Here is a 21180-nt window from a genome sequence, read left to right as displayed (position 1 = left end):
AATGTGCTTTGTATAAAGAGCCCAGCTGAACAGCTGTACAGCTCTATTCCATTGTATTTCTCTTCCTTTAAAGGTGTTGATTGATTTATCAGTGGGTGAGCTATTATGGCTGTCTCTAAAATTGAACAAACACACACACTAACCCTATTTGAAATGTCTGGATGATTGAAGAAAAAAAATTACAGTGAGAAACAATGAAAACCAATAAAATATGACACACAGGTGCTAAATTCTACAAAACATAACATGCATGAAGTGTTTATTATAGTAAAGCACTTTATTAACCCACTGGGGAAAACTGAATTATTACAGAATCAAACGTGCCATTGACTAGAATACTGTTGATCTAGGCATAGTTGAATAATAAGACTTCCATACAATATATACCATATCATGAACAAAACATAACAACCTGATTTTTGTCATTTGTCTCGCTTTGCACTCATTTTGCATAAAACACTCCAACCAGGATTAAACTGGGAGCTTGTAAAGCTCTATTCCTGATGATCACAAGATCCGGATCCCACGTGCTGCCTATTACAATGCTTGCTTTCATGCACTCGTTGACCATGCTGCCTTGTGATCTAGACAGCTAATTTAAGGCAGACCATTAGTAACTTAGATTCGCATATTCAGAGAGAAATGTTTTACAAAAGACTTCTGTCTTCAACCACACGTCGTCATATGGACAATCACTCAGCATTCATACAACTTAATGACCAAAAAACACATTTCAAGAATGACTATACTAGATTTAGAAACATTACTGATTTGCATGTTTAATATTACATCCTGCATGTTTAACATTCACTATTTGCATATTATTATTATTATTATCAGTAGTAGTAGTAGTAGTAGTAGTAGTAGTAGTTTATTATGGTAACACTTTATTTTGATTGTCCATGAGTATTAGTAGACTGTCTGCTTAATATTGCTATGTATATGTTGATACTGCTCCTTTAACAGATATTAAACTGACTATAAGAAACCTTGCAAGTAATGTCAACTTACATAACCCCAACCCCAACCTAAAAGTCTACTTATAATCTAATGAGAATTAGTTGGCATGTAGATGCAATGTAACTTAAATTCAACAAACATACCATTAACATAAAGTGTAATCTATATCATTATTATTATTATTATTATTATTATTGTTGTTATTACTATTAATTTAAGTATTTAGATTTATTTAGGTTCATTTCAGTTTATTATGGACTTTGGTTCTTGTTTGCATTGTTTTTCTTCCGAGATTTACGAACCCAAAAGATTCAAAGTTTGTAATTCTTTCCCTGTAATTTCTTCTTCCATGCAGCTGGTTAATATTGTGCATATACTGTACAGATCTCTAATTTGTGTTAAAATACATTATTAACATCTAGCCATTCATTTCAGAGCTGTACATCCTCGCAAATCTGCGAATGGGGTTTCTACCTCCTGCATTTCTTATAAGTAAATCAGATTGTTGAATGATGTTGTCACTGCTGTCATTTATTTCTTTGTGTTTAAATAAGGAATGTAGTAGTAGTAGTAGTAGTGCGCTGACACATGCTCTCCAGTGCTCACGGTGACCAAGTTCAATTCCCGATTCGAGGTCCTATGCCGATCCTTAATTTCTCTCTCTGCTCTCCATGCTTTCCTGTCAGTACTTTCGACTGTCCTATCCATTCAAGGTAAAAATAATAAAAAAATAAGCAAAGACCAATGTCGATGTCAGATGGAGGGTCGATTTCGTGATCCTCCGCCCTGCTCCCGTTGCAGCAGCAACCCGTTTGCGAAAAATACACACTTAGGCCCTGTTTACAAATACGTTTTAGTTTTAAAATGGCATTTTAAAACAAAAACGATCCACGTCCACACTGGCATTTCATCTAACATTTCTGAAAAGATCTTTGTCCACAATATACCGCTGAAAACACACGTCATGTGGCCACACACACAAACACTCACACACATTCACACACTCACATTCTGAGCTCCAGGCAGTCAGTAAGTGCTTTGAGCTCAAAACTTCAGAGAGAAGTGCACGTCAGACAGTTAATTAAGGATGTACCGCTGCATCTCGTCTCACTATAGTTATTAAATGTGATATTTAATTAATCTTGTCTCTATCTAACAAATCTTCTGTCTTTTGAATTTATCAGGTAACGTGTCACAGCATCAGTACACTGCTTCAATCATACGCTTTAATGCTTGTACTTTAACCTCAGATACTGTTGGTTGGTTTCTGTTGTTGTGCACTTTTTTTACCAACCGAGTTTGTCGACGCCATTAAAACCTCACAGATCACTCTGCCTATTCATGCCAGATACACGCAGCAAAAGTATTTGTTAGGTTATAAGTTGTGTGTAACCTATCTTTGTTTATTTATGATTTGGTTATGGGTAAAACAAAGAATATGCAGGTCAGGTAGTTAAAACGGTAGGCTACAAAAAATGTATTAGTTATGAATTAACTAATTATTCATAAATAAATAATTCAACGCCACTTATGACAACAATGCCATCATCTATCCTGATGTTTCACATTAGACATCCTACAATGCCAAATTGGTCGACATCGCGCAACCCTAGTCAGATGTTGGTTCAATATTGCCTTCTTGCCATTTTAAACTGTTCATTAAAAGAATGAGAATCATAGTTGTTTTGGGAATCAATCAAACTGGTTAGTTTGTATTTTTTAAAGATTTTTTTTGCCTTCATTATGATAGGACAGTGAAGGAAGTGACAGGAAATTAAGTCAAACAGAGAAGAATGGTTGTGATCTGGAAATATTCGCAAGGAAAGACACAAATTCGAGAGACCCATAGTGCAGTTGAATTATATGTTGGCTCTCGGTTCTGACTGCTATTATTTTATTTCATCAAAGCCAGTAAAGACCACAAATGTACAAGATATGGTGCTGATTTTAGACGTACATTATTTAAAAATAGATTTAAATACATACAATTTTAATAAATAAAACTTACAGTACTATACTCTTATATAATATTCTGCCTGGTTATACCTAAAGTTGGCCATACCATAGGTCAGCAGTCATTAGATGTCATGTTATTATCTTGTTTATATGACCTTGATGAGATCGAGATTAGGATTTGAATGAGCCTCTGAACCTCTATCTGTGGAGATTCAATGTTTACTTGATTCGGTGTTTCCAAACCCCTCAACATTAATTTGAAGATAAAGCTGATTCTCTGGGTTAAATCATGGCCTTGTAGCTTACAATTAGAGAGCAACTATGGGACTGTTTGCTGGTAGCCAAGAGCATTTCAACTTAATTGCATGAGTGGAATAATGAAGCGTCTCTTTCACACTCTCACACACATTCAGACACATTGTACAGATGCACAGGCCAGCTGTTAAAATTCTGCCCTTTGCCAAAACTTGCCTCCATCCTCTTGAAAAGAATTGACTATTCCTCTGGAGCCAAAAAGAGAGCACAGGCTCATCCAAAATGGCACTTAATGTTATGGAAGTGTTAAATTCTGCTGCCTAGCTTCCTTGTAGAAAACAAACCATTAGAAAGGAACAAAGTGAGATTAAATACACATGCTCAGTGCTCTCTGTGGTAATAGATGGCATCTGCACACAATATTTCCAGCACAATGCGGTAGTTGGCTGCAAGAATTAATTTAATTTGGTGGCAGAAAAGGCCCTTTTGTTTACTAAATAAAGCCAAAATCTGTGCTATAGTGGGAATATATAGCATTTCAGCAACTTTAACAGCTGCTTTAGAACTTTTGACACTAAGCTTAACTCTGGGTTAATGTTTTTTAAGCGTGTGTGCTAAGACTTAGCTTATGGAGCCTGGCTAATTTATACTGCAACAATCAGCAGCAACAGACACTTCATTGAGTGTTGTTGGATCAGAATGTCAACCTTATTGGTCACAGGGATTGTTATTTATAGCTCATTTTAGCAGATATTAACATGTTGAGAATGTATAATGTTTACAAACTGATGTACAGTCATTTGTGCATGGTGTTTGTTGCCCCTTTGCAATGTAAATAGTGTAAAACCCCTTTGCAATGTAAATAGTGTAGCTCATAACTATTGAGTGGCTTCGGTAACAAAAATGTAATTGTCAGTTTAATCTTCAAAGTTTATACCCTGCCATGTACACAGTTTGTACACACAACCACATTCTACGCTTGAATTAACTGAGATACACTCAGTAAATAAAACATCTATATGTGTGGTAAAAGAAACCGAAGGAAAATGAGGTAAGAGTCATGGCTAGCGTGTCGTTAGTGTTGCCAGATCTTCCTATAGAAAAAACACAAAAAATACTGAAACACATCTACTCATTATATAAACAAACCTATAAACAATCATGTAACGCATATAAGTATTACTAACAAAATGCCTGGTGCGTTAAGACAAGAAAAGTGTGTCCTACAGATGATTTGTCAAGCATGGAGCACACTCATGCATCCTACAATTATGTGATGCTCTGTGTGGATGCTTTACTAAAAAGATAGGTCTTTAATCTAGTTTTGAACTGAGAGAGTGTGTCTGAGCCTTGGAGTTTGGAGCCATAAATGAGAAGATTTGATCTCCTTTAGTAGACTTAGCTATTCTGGGTACTACCAGAAGCCCTGAGTTGAGATCTTAAAAAGCAGGTGGGATTGTAGCAAGACAGAAGGTTGCTTAGATTAACATGAGCTAGATTATTTAAATCTTTAAAGGCGAGAAGCAATATTTTACCAGGCAGCCATTGTAAGGAGGATAAAATTGGGGTGATATGATCATATTATCTTGACCTGGTAGCTGCATTTTGTACTAACAGAAGTTTGTTAATAGAGGAGGCTGGGCAACCAGCGAACAGAGCATTACAGCAATCCAGCCTAAAAGTCATAAAAGCATGGACTAGCTTTTCTGAATCTGAGATAGATAGCATGCTTTGTAACTTAGCGATATTTCTCAGATGAAAGAAGGTGCATGCTATCTATCTCTTGTCTGCTGACAACATACGTCATATGTATAGATATACTTTCACCATCTAGATTCTGTATATGTTTGGTCAAATTTTACTGTTCAATATGCATCAAATAGTTAATTATATGCAAAAATATACATGACTTTAAGAGCAGAGTAAGTGGACACTAAAATGGATAGTCCAGTCAAAACATTAAAATCCTGGCATCATTTAGTCATCCTTAACTTGTTTCAAATCAGTTTGAAGTTGGTGTTGCTGATGTTTTTTTGTTTTTTTTGGATAAAACCAAAGGAATTTACAATGAAGAATGTTGGAAATCGTCTGTAACCATTGACTTTTATAGTATTTGTTTTTGCTGCTATGGATAACAATGGTTACAGGTTTCCAACATTCTTCAACATCTTTTTTTGCGTTCAACAAAAAAAAAAAAACTCAAGTAGGTTCTGAACAAGTCAAGGGTGAGTAAATGATGACAAATTTTTCATTTCATTTGCATCATTTCACTGTTTAAAAACTGCTGTTTGCATAAATGTATAGTAAGAAAACGTTTAAGACTACCTAGAGTAACCCAGAAATATGAACAGAAACTCCAGAATCCATATCAACTTAAAACAAATTCTTAATTTTCTCTCGTGTTCTCCTCTGCAGATCTTTTCTATCGTGATCTTTGGATGTATTGCTAACGAGGGCTATGTGAACCGTCCAGACGAGGTGGAGGAGTTTTGTATCTTTAACCGCAACCAGAACGCCTGTAACTATGCTGTGGGAATGGGAGCTCTGGACTTTCTCTGCTGTGCTGCTTTTCTGGCACTGGACATCTACTTTCCTCAGATTAGCAGCGTTAAAGACCGCAAGAAGGCTGTGTTAGCTGATATTGGTGTTTCAGGTAAACTGCAAATACAAGTATTGCCTGTCAGTATTTTCTATTACTAATGTAATGCATTTAATGCAAAGGTTCCAACTCAAACGTTTAATTATATTCTCATGGACAATAAAAAATTATTTTAGGGAGCTTTAAAAAGTCTTATAATATTCCTATGATGTATACTTGTATTTAAGATGTTTTTTACTCAAAAGCCACTTCGTTGTACATCTGAACTGCCAATAATGCAGTTTTAGTATAAGTTATACTGCCCTCTGTTGGCTAAATGTAATTACTGCTAGACTTGCTGCAGATCTTTGCTGGATTTGTGGTGCAATGGCTCCATCTAACAGTTTTCAGTAAGATCGTCTTTATTTTTCACACAATATGCTGTTATGCTATTTAAGGTTTGTTTGTAGATAGTTTTTTTTTTTTGAGTTGTTTAATTGATCTGAATTTATGTCTTTTTTTCTCTCTCTCTCAGCCTTCTGGTCTTTCGTGTGGTTTGTGGGCTTCTGTTTTCTGGCCAATCAGTGGCAAGTGGCTAACCCAGAAGATAACCCTCTCAAAGAGGGAGCAGACGCTGCCAGAGCGGCCATCACCTTCGCCTTCTTCTCCATATTTACTTGGGTTTGTACTGGCTTATTTCGACATCTCAGGTTTTTCATTCAGTGTAAAATGCTAGATCTAGTTTATCTAATCAAATTTGACGTACATTTTGCTTTTGTTACATAGATTAAAGCTGGCCTCTAATTTGCTTTAGATTATCAATGCAGTGGTGTTATTTTTATTTCACTTATATATGTTTTTTTTTTAACTAGACACTTTCGTTTAAATAAGACCTGTTCAGCAACGATTGCCAAATTATTTCCAGTTTAAGTTATAAATAAAGTGATAAAACTTTCTTTTATGCCAAAAAAAACATTAGAAAATTAATAAAAAATCATGTTCCATTAAGATTTTGTAAACATCCTACCCTAAATATAGCAAAACATAATTTGTGAGTTCTAACAAACCATGCATCAATGGAAAGCTTATTTAATTACATTTCAGATGATGCCCAGCAGGCACACAACATCATAAGACATTACTATTAAGTTAGTTTTAGGTCGTGATGTCAGGTGACCAAAATTAATGTCTAGCCAGCGTCTAAGGACATTATTTTTACATCCAATAATAACGTTAATATTTGATTGATTTCAGGTTGTGTTGGAAAGTGATATCAGTATTTTAGTATTGTTGTCATATTGACATCAAATACTGACATTTATTTGGCGTCCAAAATCCAACATCTGATAGTCGTCATGTTGGTAACCTAACTAGACTATAGCATTAGATTTGAATGTCAACGTCAAGGGTACAACGTCAATCTGACATCATGTTGATGTCCTGTGCCTGCTGGGTGTATACTGGTTTTGGAACTTTTCTGATCTCATTCAAGCTAAATAATCTTCTTCAGCCAGAATTTAAACAAAATTTAATATATTGTTGTTGACTTTTTTTATTATTACTAGGTTCAGCATACACAAGATAAATCAGATTACAGTATGATCACATTAAATGCTGTAATAATTGTTCATTTTATGTGCATTAGGGCTGTGTGATTAATTAAAATCAAATCGCAATCGCAATATGAAACATTGCGATTAGCTAATCGCAAAAGGCTGCAATATGAAATATATATTATATAACTTCCTCCACCCAGAGCAAATGCGTGACTGCCATCTGTGTGTGACTGTCTTACTAGCCAGTTGAGTGAGCACACTTTCATTATGACCAATCAGAATTGCGCAATCGAACTATGTGGAACACCCACAATAAAAACAAACAAACAGGAAAGCGCGAATGAGCATTAACTGATAAATTATAATCAAAGAAAAGTAGCAAGTCAGTAATATGGTAATATTTTGGTTTCAGAATCACAGAAACCAAACAAAAACAGGTAATTTGTAAAGCCTCCTTTTCAATGCACACGTAAAAACAACAAGCGACAGACCGGAAGTCATTCATTTCCAATGGAGAGTAGTCCGGGAGCTGCATGGAGTTCCAATCATCTCCGTATGCAGAAAATTCAGATGCAAATTGAGGTGCGGATACGGTCTAATATTTGAACTCCTGCGACTAGACCGTATGCGACCAGCCAACCGCATGTGATGTATTTCAGTGTTGTCCAAGCAGGATGTCCGTGCACACAAGATGAGATATAGGAGGTGTTTCGTCATTTTTTTAATAAAAAAAGTCTATATTAAAAAAACATTTCTATTCATAAATGAGTAATAAAAATATTACATTTAAATGTTGTCTCCACATTCTCTCCAAAATCTTTAGCGGTCTATGAGTTTCTTGTATTCATTCATTCAACCACAGAAAATAAAAGCTCTTGCTTTTGCACTCCTTTATTTCGGACACTGCGAGAACAGCTTCTCTCCCATGGTGCGCGACAAAACTGAAAATTCTGTGCGACTGCCACAAGGGAGCGTAATCCGACAGTCTTGTCCAAATGTCATGTGCAGTGAAAAGGCAGCTTAAGACCTGCGCAAAATTGTTGCCACAACCTGAGGAATTACAACAACCAGAACCTAAAAAAGCACCACAGGCGGCTAAATGAGGAGCGTCCTGCTAAAAAGTCAACTGCAAGTATTGCCAGTGACACAATCTAGTAGCTAGCAACAGCAAAGTACAATTTCAGAGTTGTTTGCTAATAAAAGTTGATATCTTTTCAGTTCCAGACATTGCATTTTAGCTGTAAGAAGCTACAATACAGATTATTAAGCTGAAGCTTGACTACAAAATTAAATTGCAACTCAAATCGCAATATCTGTCAATAAAATCACATTTAGATATTTTCCCCAAATGTGCCCGCCAGTACTGAGTACCGGAAGGGACGTGATGGTGGGGGGGGGGGGGGGGGGGGAATGGGTAGAAGAAAAAAAACTGAGTGGGAGAAAAAAAAAAACAGTGATAGGAAAATATACATTTTTAGAGTTTTTGCGTTCACTCGCAAAGATGTTTTGCGTTATTTCGCAAAACTGTTTTTCCACAAACACCCCCTGTTCACTTTATAGCTCACTAATTTTGCTGTATTTTACCATTTTATCCCTCTATCATCCTATCATGAAGTATTTTCCCATATTTCTTGTGTATTTTAAATCTTAAAGCACATTGAAATTAATATAAAATTGTCTGCATTCACTTTTTTTCCCATTTAAAGCTGTGCATCGATCATCGCCCTTCATATACAACCTCTGAATTAGAGAATGCATGTATACAAACGCGCTCTGTATGATAACTGATGCCAGATCAGCTTCTGTACACACCATATAAAGTGACACCTCTGTTATCAAACAAGTGAAGAGCAGCAAATAAATCAGTAGTTTTGTTTTGTTTGATAACAGAAGTGTCACTGTAAGAATGCACAGATCTATAATGAAAGTATTACATTACTTTAGAAACTGTTTGTGCTCATTTAAGGAGAGGGGTCTGGCTGCAGACCTGGTGCAGTGCAATCTGGGCTGCATCCAATGCTTTTTAATGGGCTCACCTAACACCACCCCTAACCCTACCTATCACAGTGACGTCGCTAGCTCCATTTGAGTGCATTGTGTCTTGTGTCATAAAGGCTGCATCCAGATACTATTGCATTTAAGAGAAAATTAGTTGTGTTTAAAACAAAAAACCCCAGGATGGACATGTCTACATATTATTAAGTGTATTTGCCTGTTTAAAGACACACCCAAATCCCAAGGTGTCCTGCACTTTTGCTCTTCTTTAAATGGCATGTACAGAAGCTGATCTGAGATCAGTTTATCATAAGGAGCGCGTTCGTATACATGCATTCTTTGATTCAGGGGTTGCATATGAAGGGCAATGATCGACGCACAGCTTTAATGGAAAGAAAGTAAATGCAGACAGAGTGCTTTCAAGATAAAATATGGAGGAGGGTTGACATGCATGAAGTGAACAGGAGGTGTTTGTGGAAAAAGATATAAGCAAAACATCTTTGTGAGGGAACACAAAACATTAAAAATATATATTTTTCTATCACCCAGTTTTTTTTTCTTTCACTCGTTTTTTTCCCACCATTACATCCTTTCCGGGTCTCTATACGTCAGAACACCATGACCACTATTTCAGTCCTCCATTGTGTTCTGTAACATTTGTGACACTGACCAAAAAGAGAACAGCAGCTCCTTCAGCCTTCTAAAAAAAAAACATTATGTCAGATATGTCATTAAACATGTTACCAAAAGACTGGTTGAAAACAAAAGATAATCTAAAATGTTTTCAACAAGTGTTGTGTTCTCATTCATTTGGCAATATTATGTTTTCTGAACCTGGCGTGAAGGTCTTCTCATACTTTTACTGTAGATTTTCAGCATATTTTCTCTTTCAGCTACACTTTTGTTCAATGAATGCCTGCCTTTCTTCTCAGTGAATGACCTGCAAACATCAACCTCTGAACATGACCTGTGCATCTGATTCATGTGTCACTAATCTTCTGTCTGTTCTTTACTGTCTGGCTTTTCATCCTAATAATTGAGTTATATACAGAAGTAACCCTTGCTTTCCTACTAACATCTAATTCCCTAAAAGCATTTCTCTTACAGAAACCACAGAGCTGCTTCCATAAGATTAACCCAGTGTTGTTGAAATGTTTTTTTGAGATGTTCTTCCTGTTGATCGCTGGCTCTGGCCGATCTGTTTTTCTCTAGGGTGTTCTTTCACTTCTGGGTCTGGAGCGCCTAAAGAAAGTCTCATTTGAAGAGGAATACAACAAACTCTTCACCCCACATACGCCACCTCCATTCGTCTAACATTTATCATATCAATTTGTTTACTGTGTGCTTTAGACATCAATTACAAAAATCATCCTCAAAAGCAAATGGATGCAAGTGAAGATGTGTTTTTTTTATGTCACAGAGACAAATCAAGCTGTAAACCCCCTGATATCAACAGAGGAGCGTTTAATGAAGTATGGATTTATGACAACAATACCTGATTTTCATCTTTCAGATTTACACATTTCAGTGGTCTCTTGTTATTATATGTTGGTGTCGTTTACATTAAATCTTGGCGTTAACGCTTGAAAGTTTGTTTTTAAAGTATTTTTTTTTTATTAAATTAATACATTTCTTGGGCAAAGATGTAATTCAGTTACTTTGACATTATAATATAAATTATTTTTATTTTTAAATAATTGTTGTTCATTTGAGCTTTGGGTCTTAATGTATCCTAGTTTTTCACAAAAAATGTTTTCATCAGTGGTAATAAATACATCATCAGGACCAAATCAGCATATTAAATTGATTTCTGAACAATGGTGAGAAACTGAGAACATCAGTTTATAATCGGTTTAGTATGTCATTAATTAAAATGCAGCACTGTGTTCTAATATCTGTACATTGTACATTCCCTACAAATTTGAATTCTAAAATTTGTTTCTTTACAAACTTATAGTCTGAGCCCAGTTTTTCCAAAAATGCAATCTGGATCAAAATTGGTCCAGATTTGAAAATCCCATATTTTGCTATCCAGGATTAACTGATCTCTCTTACATTTATGACAGTTTTTTTTTTAAGAAACATGAGGTTGGATCACTGTGATCCAAATACCAAATTTCAGGATTACCAAATCCTGTTTACCAGAGCCTTAAATTGAACCAACTGTGTAGGCTACTGGCTTAGCAGAGAACATCAGCTAGGCAAAATACCAGTGGCCACAAACAGCCATTGTTTGTTTTAATGGTAAGAAACAGAAACACTGCTATCAACAAACATTTGACATTTTTTTAGTTTGTTCTAATACAATACTGCTTTGACATTGTTTTGTTGTTGTTTACCATATCTCAATAGATGTTACATGCTTCATATAGGCTTCAAATATGAAGGGATTTATATATCATCAGTAACCATTATGTTGGTGATCATTCACTTAAAAAATAAAACTTTTATTTTTACTTTGTTTGGTGCAAAAAAATCACTACTGAATCCTTCCTTCTGATTGGATTAGGATAATTCAGTTTTTTATCAAAAAGATCCCAATCTGAGTTTACAGTTTTAAATAACCCAAAGGGCAGGTTCGATCTAAATCAAATGTAAGATTGGATTACGTGGTCTGATCTTAATTGAAAATCCCTTTTGTTATTTTTGAAAAAAAAAAAAACATTTTCAAGATTTGATCCAAACCGTGATCCAAAATCCCACTGGATTACTTTTGAATAACTGGGCCCTGTTTGTTATTTTTAAAATTGCTATTCACTTTTATCTAACTAGGGGGTGCCACTTGCACATGCAAAGTTCAGCTGAGTGCAACAGCAGTGTTTCCCAACCCTGTTCCAGAAGGCACACCAACAGGAAAATGAATGGGTCAGATAAGGGAGAGAGGTCTGGATGCAGACCTGGTTCAGTGCTATCGGAGCTGAATCCAATGCTTTTTAAGACGCTCACCCAACCCTACACCTCACAGTGACGTCACTAGCTCCATTGAGTGCTTCGGGTCTGACATTGAATCACTGAGATATGCAGCTCGCATCATCAAGATAAGGAGACATCCAAAATATGTACTGTTGGAGTACCTCAGGGAACAGGGTTGGGAAAACCCTACTCTACAGGATGCTTTGCAACATTGTATAATATAGTGTAAGACTATCATATACTGGTTTTTTGACATGTTGTCCAAAATACACTACAGCCTACTTTCAGCTTACTCGGCTCCATTACTGTCATGGTGTTTCAGAAAGGTATCTTAATTCATATGTTTACAGTTGACCTGCTCTTAAAATTTAAGATATTGTTCCTGTGTGCCATGTCAACATTTGATTGATTAAACGGTCTTAAGTTTGACTGCATTTCTGGTTTGTTTTGCTTTGGCATCTACTGGATTTTTCTTACCAAAGCATTTCCTAAATTCTTACCTCTGTTAAACTGACTAACCTGTTAAATTTTTTGATCTTAATGCTTTTCTCTCTTTTTTTCTCTCCCCCTTTCTCTCTTCTCATCCTTCTCATTAACCTTTTTTAATTAAACCTTTCTCTGCCTCCTTTTTCATTCACTCTTCACCATCAAACCTGAAAAACCTTGGAATTTCCTTTGTAAACCTCCCCGCATCTTCACTTTTCTAAAGGCTGGTCAAGCTTTCTTTGGATTCCAGAGGTACAAGTTAGGTTCGAGCTCGTCTCTCTTCTCTCAGGACTATACTGATCCCAGCCAGGATCCCGCAGCAGCGCCCTCTGAAGGAACAGAGTACACCGGGTACAACGCAGACATGGAGGCTAACTATGACGGCTCTGGTGGATACCAGAACCAAGATTACTAAGGTTGAGTATTAGGATACACACAACAGCCTTAACCAGCTAGGCTGATCGGGTTACATGGGGGAAAATAATGTTTGTCTAAAAAAGGACTTATTTTGGGCATTTGGGGGTGGAATATGGGGACCAAAGCAAACTGAGGGGAATTCAGGGGTTTGTTTGGTGCTATACTTACCCCTTTTGGAGTTTATTATGGGGTTTGGAGGTATTTCTGTTCTTCTGGTGACAATGTATGATTAATGTCTATCAATATGATATGATATTTGCCGTGGCACAAGATCTGTACACTAGATTTTGTGCCACTAGGAATTTTTGCCTTCAGTTTCAGGGTTATTTTGGGCTTGGGGAGGATTTAGGTGATTGGTCCATCCAGAGTAAACACTTCCAAGTGTCTGTTAGAGAAAACAGGATTAGTTTAGAACAAATTATCTAGACTTGTGAAAAAAGAAAGCTGTATGTTTATTTCTACAATAGGTAAAGGCACTAACTAGTGACCAAACTTAATATTTTCAGAGACCACAGTGTCTTTTAATGTTAAAACATGTAGGTGATTAAGTAGATTGTTACATGAACTCTTAACCTGCCACAAGATAATCCATAAGTAGTTTTGTGCTGCCATTTTACCAAGGCTAAACAAAACTATGTAGGATAAAATAAATATCTGCATTGTTGGCACAGAGCGTAGCAAAAGAACCTATGTAAGATCTTACAGATAATGAAAGTAAAAAAATACTGGAAGGGAATTTGTAGGTTGCTGAAATGGAAGCCGTTTTTTGTTTGTTTGTTTTTTTTTTGTAGCATGCCAGCGATTGCATTATTTTAAGGTTTCTTTACAGAAAGGCAACATTTCATATGTACAGTGGCCTCAAATACTACTCAAAATATAAAACTTAACTTGAATTGAAAGCTAAACACTGGCAAAGAGAAAACTTGTACCCTCGCACAACATTCTGATCTGCATCGATTATACTAGACTGTATTGCTTCACATACAGTTACTATAGATAGACAACACTTTTATTGTGATTAAGGGGAAAACCTCTGTGATTGACCTGAAAATTAGCTAAATAATTTCATTAAAAATCACATTTGGGTCAGTTAGCATTCCTGCCATTTTTAAGAGCAAATCAAAGGAGATGAAGCAAAAGAAACTGGCTTTTATACCTTATGTTTTGTGACAGAATTTACTAAACACACAAACAATGCTCAGTTGAATGCACTTATTGTATGTGTGCACTTGTAATAGTGAAAAATGTATAGCAGGGTAAGTCGAGGATTTTCAGATCTTTTTTTCATGCAATATCAGGGACTTTTGTTAAGTCACTTTAGCTGCCATTTATCAAAATGTATTTAGTATCTGTATCATATCATGTTTTTTATTGTGTTTTTACACACATTTTGTCTATTGTTTTGGTTACAATGTTTTTCAGCGACATTTTATTCCTTTTCTGTTCATCAAATAGCAGTCAGCAAGCTATAACTGTCAACTTACGCTAATGTGTATGCATGTATTGTAAGGTATGCATTTCAAGACCTGTCACGAAATTAGGAGGTAAATTATCAATTGTTGCTCTCTTAATGGCTATTAAAATCATAAACATTTATATTTAAGCTTAAACCATTTTAATATTATTCAAAGCAGAGCAGTGTTTTTCCATTCACTATACACTTACGCTTTGAAACAAAATGGTTTGAGTAATGTTAACTTATTTATATTGAGTCATAAACACATATGTGTTCCTATCATTAAACATTTAAAATATTAGTACACTGTAAAACCCAACAGTCAACTTAACTCAAAACTTCCTGAAAGTAAATCTACTCATTTGAAAAGAGTTTTGAACTCAGTGTTAAAGGTAATGAGTTAAGTAAATACCTAATTACTTCAACTTAAATGGAGAAAGTTCACAGTACTCATATACTGTCGATTTTTTTTAACTCAAATGGTTTGTTGCAATCGATTTCCTCAAACAGTTTGAGTTGTCTTAGGCCGTACTCACACTATGTACAGTTGCCTCGAACCGGGCCAAAGCACACTTGTCCCCCCGCACTCACACTACAATCGGGCCTGGGCACTCTTACGTCATCGAATATAATACACTTCTGTGGGCAAGATCACAGCTATGGAAACGTTTATTTTGACAAATGTTTGGGGCCACTGTGCATGTTATTTTCAGCATGGTAGACGTTTACATTTTTATACCAGTGATTTAGACATAACCTTTAATGATGGTATGTCATTTAATCGCGAATGTAAACATATGTGGTGCAACACTCGATTCCTGACTTTGAAAAATGTTTTTGAAGTATGGCCAGACCATTGCTAAGTTAAAGCAATTAAATTTATCAGAAAAACAAACTAACGCAAATCCCAGCAGGCACAGAACATCAACATGACGTCAGATTGACGTACCTCAATGTCGTGGGCGCCATTGTCAGACGTTGCATTTCGGTTACCCTCCAACGCAACCTAAAATCAACCAAATATCAACATCTAATGATGTTACATCTTGACGTTGTGTCGATGTTACCACTCCTTGGGTTTTTGTTTTGTTGTACCTGACAATTAAATGTAAGTATTTGATGTCAATTTGACGTTGTATTAAGATGTTGGCTCAATACTGGGTTTTTGTCACTTTCCAACACAACCTAAAATCATCCACATATCGTTGTTATTGGACATCAAAATAACATTGTCCTTAGATGCTGGCAACTTAAATCTAACCTAATAATAATGTCTTATGACGTGTCTGCTGGGATGTTATCAAAAAGTCACTATAAATTTACTTCATTTAAATGGGATCATGTGAAATCTTTAGGGAAATGATCATGATTAATCATTACAATGGTGTTTAACTTGTGAAAAAAACTTTCATTATGTATGTAACGAGTCTTTGTAGCACCCTTAATATAGATTTATCTGGCCATCTTTTGCTATTTTATTTTTTGATCATAGTTAATAATCCTTGCACTGGAACAGCAGGGTTCTATGTTACAGATAAATAATGTTTTATTTTCAATTAAGTTTTGGAAAACAGAAAAATGTGCATAATTATGTACCTGAATATATATATATATATATATATGAAACCAGCATATTTTTATTTAACGACAAAGATGTAATATAATACATAAATATCTTTATAAATTTATTACCTAAACAACTGTCGGAAATAATCATATTAATTGTGTACTTTGCATTTGACGGTGTCATAGAATAATGTTTATCCTTTCTCTGTTTAGGAAGTGACATTGTTTTCTGAATCAGGAAACATTTTTTTATTTATTTATTTCTTGTTGAAACTTCTAAAAAGGAAAGCTACAATACAATCAGCATATTATGTAGGTGATGTATCAGATGTGTTATTATATAATGTATATGTGCAGTTATGGAGATACTGGGATTCAAAATAGTGTAAATTCTCTTGATGTGGTGAGTGTCCATTAACTGAATCACTAGGTTAATATGGCTGTGTATTTTGTCCTGTCTTGTATGTTGCTTGTCTGATATAGATGACAATAAAAGACATTGACTGATGGACATACTGTAGTTGACAAATTGTTGTACATAGCTGAATTTGTTAATGTTTTGTTGTAATTTTATGAATATGCTAACTAGATGAAAGGGGAAATCAAATAGAACTAAAGTAATCAAATATACATGTAAATATTAAGAATTTATGTTTTAATTTTGCATTTGTGAAAAACGTTAGGAAAAACATTCTCTAATAAAAGTAATTACTCTTATATATGCAAAACAATAATATTATTAATTGAATGTGGTAAAAAATGTCACTTGGATCATTTGAAAAACAAATTGAAAATGCAAGTAAAATAATTAAACACTCACGTATGTTTTAAAATTAAATGGGCCTAAAGTAATCAAATATACGGTTTAAATATTTATAATGTATGAGTTATGATTTTGTCCTTGAGGAAATTGAAATGCAATGTACCTAAAATTACTTACACATTATAGACATATAGATCTAACTACACTCAATGGCCACTTTATAAGGTAGACATGTCTCTAAGGAATCTCTTAGGAATATTTGAATGACCACTTTGTTGAATCTATGCCACAAAGGATTAAGGCAGATCTAAATGCAAAATAGGGTCCAACTTGGTACTAGTAAGGTGTAACTAAAAAAGTGTAAATAAATAAATGCAACGGTTTATTTATTTTTTTATAAACGCTTTTGCAAAACTCTTCACACAGTGAGCACAACAGAAGTCTTTGTGAGCTAAACTAAGGATCAATTATCATTGTTTTGGCACAAAATGCATTCAATGACTACATCTCTCAAACTCTTTTTTTCTCACTCAGACACGACAACTGCCAAAAATCTTTGTACATACAGGACGTTTTGTCCGTGCTTACATACTGTTTTCCAAATTGTTAAACTTATGTTCAAAACAGTAACTTGCAGTTTTTCTTCATTGCTTTGATGCAGTCGTCAACTGAATCTCCACGTTTTCAAAACAGTAAACACACAAGCCTAAACAGCGGCACTCATGGTCAAAATGACACATTTGCTTGCAAAACGCACATACCGTGTCAAAACATTTAAAATATGCAACAAAAGCTAGTTTTACCTTCAAACAACACAACTTTCAAACAAGTATATGAGCTCTTTCAATCAACCATACCACAATGGAATACAAAATACAGAACTCAGTGTGCATCATTGCTTGCCATTGTAGACTATTGCCAATGCCGTTTATTGTCTTTCTATTTGGGCTGTCAAATTTGCCTTTTTGCAAAGAATTGGATCCAGAATAAGACATGCTTTGATTACTGTAAATATTAGAGAAAACATGTGTAAACCAATAAACAGTCAAATCTATTAGCCACTTTTGACCTCCTCCATCTATGCTAGCACTGAAGAACACAGACCTTCCACCGTTTTCGATGTTTGCAGACTGATTGCTAATTAAAGATTTGTGTGATGGAGTGTCAAACCGGTGCTTCAGTGAATTCATACTGATCTTGGTAGTTTCTAATTGTTAGGAATAAATGGTTTCTGTTTGGTTACCATAGCTAAAACAATGGAGTTTGGACTAATTGAATGACATCAGTGTTAACTGTTTTGAAAAACGGTGGGGAAAATGTGTCAACCCAATGAGAAAGGGTTTACATATTTGCAAGACCTGTCTTCTGCTCTGCTGGGATAGTGATGAGGAGAATAAAGTGGAACCTATAGTTTCTTTAACCAGGTCAAAGCAAACAAGAAAAACTGTAATGCAAATCTGAATAAGACAGCAAAATTCAATAGCAATATTTTATTGAAACATATTACAAATCTAAAAATGCAGTTTAACCAGCCTGAGCTGATTGTCATTGTAGATGAACATCTACACAGGTGTTACTTCCAATTTCTTTACAAATGGAGACAACTGCTGAATAGGTTTGCATTGTGATGTAAACATGGACCCAGCCAGAAATAGAGAAGTGGCTGAAAGAGAAACAAAGATGGCTGGGATGGAGCAGGCATGCCAGAAGATTCTTTCCTATACTGTAGGTGTATTGCCCTAGAAGACATAAGATGTGATGTGGATGAAAACCTGTGGCCAAATGGAGAAGATTGAGTTGATTAGCAATTGTTGAAATATTCAATAAATTCCATGGGTGTTCAATAAAAAAAGGTCAGGAGAGGGTTTTCTTCAATGTCAAAAATCATAATTTATTGGATTCAAATGAATGTTTCGATTCACAGAATTTTGTTATCCTCAATGCAATGCAAAAGTTGCATTACGGAGATGTGCAACAACTTTCATTTCCTGACTTCAACTTATATAGGCAGCTGATATTAACAGGTGGAGTTTAGTGAAATTCGTCATTCATTGTCCAGTGCGCCATTGGTCACACCCCAGACACGAGTCCTATTTTTGTATGAATTTTCTGCACAACAATAAAAACACAAGATTTTCTGTGTACTGTGTTCAGTTTAACATCTTTCTTTAGACAGAAGAGCAGCATGTATCTACTTCTGCAAAAATGCTAATTAGTATGCACAGCATCTCACACACAGCAGTAGAAGTTCAGTTAATATATGACCCTTAAATGACCGAAACAATTATTCGTTTAATTTGTTTGATGAAAAGAAAAAGAGACAAAAACAAAATAATACATTCCTTTTTCCTAACACATTGCTATTGTATCTGTATCAGTGGATGATGAATGATGTGTATACAAATTCTTGTATTTTGGAATTACTTAAAATTAAGAATAAATAAATAAATGACACAAAATACTGACAAATTCTGCATCTTGTCTGATTCATTCCAATAACATATTGCAGTTTTAAACAATATATATTGCTATTATAAACAGAGATTGTTTTACACAAGAAAACAATGTAATGCCACAAGTTGTTAGTGTTTTTATGTGTCCTAGTGTCTTTAAAAAAAGCTATAACTTTTATAATACATTGATATGCATATTTACATCTTGCATAAGCATCCAAAAAACCTGTGAACTTCATATGCTTGGCCATAAACAAATGTAGCGCATACTGTATGTCATGAGTGATCTACAGGAACGGCTTCATTACTGGAGTGATGTGACGTGGTTTCCTGGCTTTCATGCTTGTGTTCATGACTGGCATTACATTTCCATACCATAGTGTGCTGAGTGGCCAGATTGCATAGAGGGGGACTGTAGAAGAGTGAGGTCAGTTCCTGTAAAGTCCCAGTGCGTCACTGACAGAGCAGTCAATGACAGACAGGGGACAGAATGTGTGTGTAACATGAGAATCTTGACCGTCCACATCCTCTGTCCACACAGCGCTATATTCATCTGATGAGTGTACACAGAGCCAGAACTCACTGAACACATGCTCTGGCCATGCTTTTTAATATTAACTCTATGTTTGAAGTACAGAAAAACACATTGATTTAACTATTATTGACATTATTATTGATAATAATAGTATGTGGCCAGTGGAAGGTTGTTACAACTTTCCAGCTATACTATGTTACTAATAAATGCAGCAGACTTTTATATTTAAGCAATGTTTCTGTAAGAGATTACCAGTATAAAAGAAGATTACCAGCAGGGAACAACTGCCGCCACATGTTTATAATCTCATGTCTGTTTCCAGATCTGAACACTGCTTAGTTTCCATTGAGAGACTTATGATGTCTGTTAGCAAGGTCATTGGAGAAACAACTGTCACAATAATACACAATGCCGTAGAGATTTTGATGGAGAGACAGAACAAGAACAGATAGAAAGACAGACAGAGCGATCGTTAGATAGTGCTGATAAATACATAGATAAATCTGGCATCTTTTCACCATAAGATCATATTGATACTTATAGCCAGCAATTCATTATTTCATCTAATACCAATATAGTGGAATATCTATCATTATAGAAATGTAATGTGCTTAAATTGCAGAACCAACAAATTCAACCATATATAACATGAATATTAAATTGAACTGGAAAAGAATTGCAGAATCTATCATCAACAAAAAAGCACTTTATTTTTTATTCAATAATATAAAAAAGTAAATCATGTTTGGTCTCACTTTGTAAATACAATCCATTAGTTGATATTCCATTTATTAAGCCATAGTTTAATACAGTTTATACATTTTTTACAGTCACTTTGGTCCATTTCTCAGATCAGAATTGAAATTCTGTTCAATCTTCACATCAGTGTGGTACTTCTGCAAATCGAAAAAGCAGAATCTCATTCCTTTGATCAAATTGCAAATGCTTGCATACATCCATGTAAAATGATTATGTGCAATTCTCTGATAAAAATTATTGTCATTATGTAATTTATAATATTAATGTATTATTTTGATCTCTGTTTTGACCCCATCACATTAAATCGTTTGTTCATGGCATAAGTCTTTACATGCAAAATGGCTAAACACGTTTTAATTTGACTATTTTTTTTCCTAAATCTGTTTACAATTGATAAGTTTCTCCCAGGTGATCTTGACTTTTTCTAATGAAGGTGCTTCTCAGAGGAGATTGTCCAGTGTACACATTTCTACTTTTGTTTTTTCTTTGTGCTGTTATTTCCAGCCTGATCTAACGAGAAAAGTATTTTATG

At 35.1% G+C, this 21180-nt stretch overlaps 1 protein-coding gene across 3 annotated transcripts in view; it reads left to right on the top strand.

Moving 5' to 3' along the window:
- The window catches only part of syngr1a (synaptogyrin 1a), a 28754-nt gene extending 15199 nt beyond the window's left edge, over positions 1 to 13555 (top strand). Inside the window, exons 2-4 of one of the 3 annotated variants that reach the window (XR_012399075.1) lie at positions 5587 to 5824; positions 6285 to 8010; positions 9768 to 11946. Coding sequence is in view for 2 of the 3 variants with exons in the window: in NM_001006067.1 (NP_001006067.1) it covers positions 5587 to 5824; positions 6285 to 6430; positions 12923 to 13114 (576 nt within the window). In the remaining variant the exon portion in view is untranslated. 3 annotated transcript variants of the gene reach the window in all.
- Positions 13556 to 21180: the final 7625 nt, after the last annotated feature.

Source organism: Danio rerio, chromosome 3, assembly GCF_049306965.1.
Source record: "Danio rerio strain Tuebingen ecotype United States chromosome 3, GRCz12tu, whole genome shotgun sequence".
Classification (NCBI taxonomy): Eukaryota; Metazoa; Chordata; class Actinopteri; order Cypriniformes; family Danionidae; genus Danio; species Danio rerio.
This window is presented reverse-complemented; position numbering and strand designations above follow the sequence as displayed.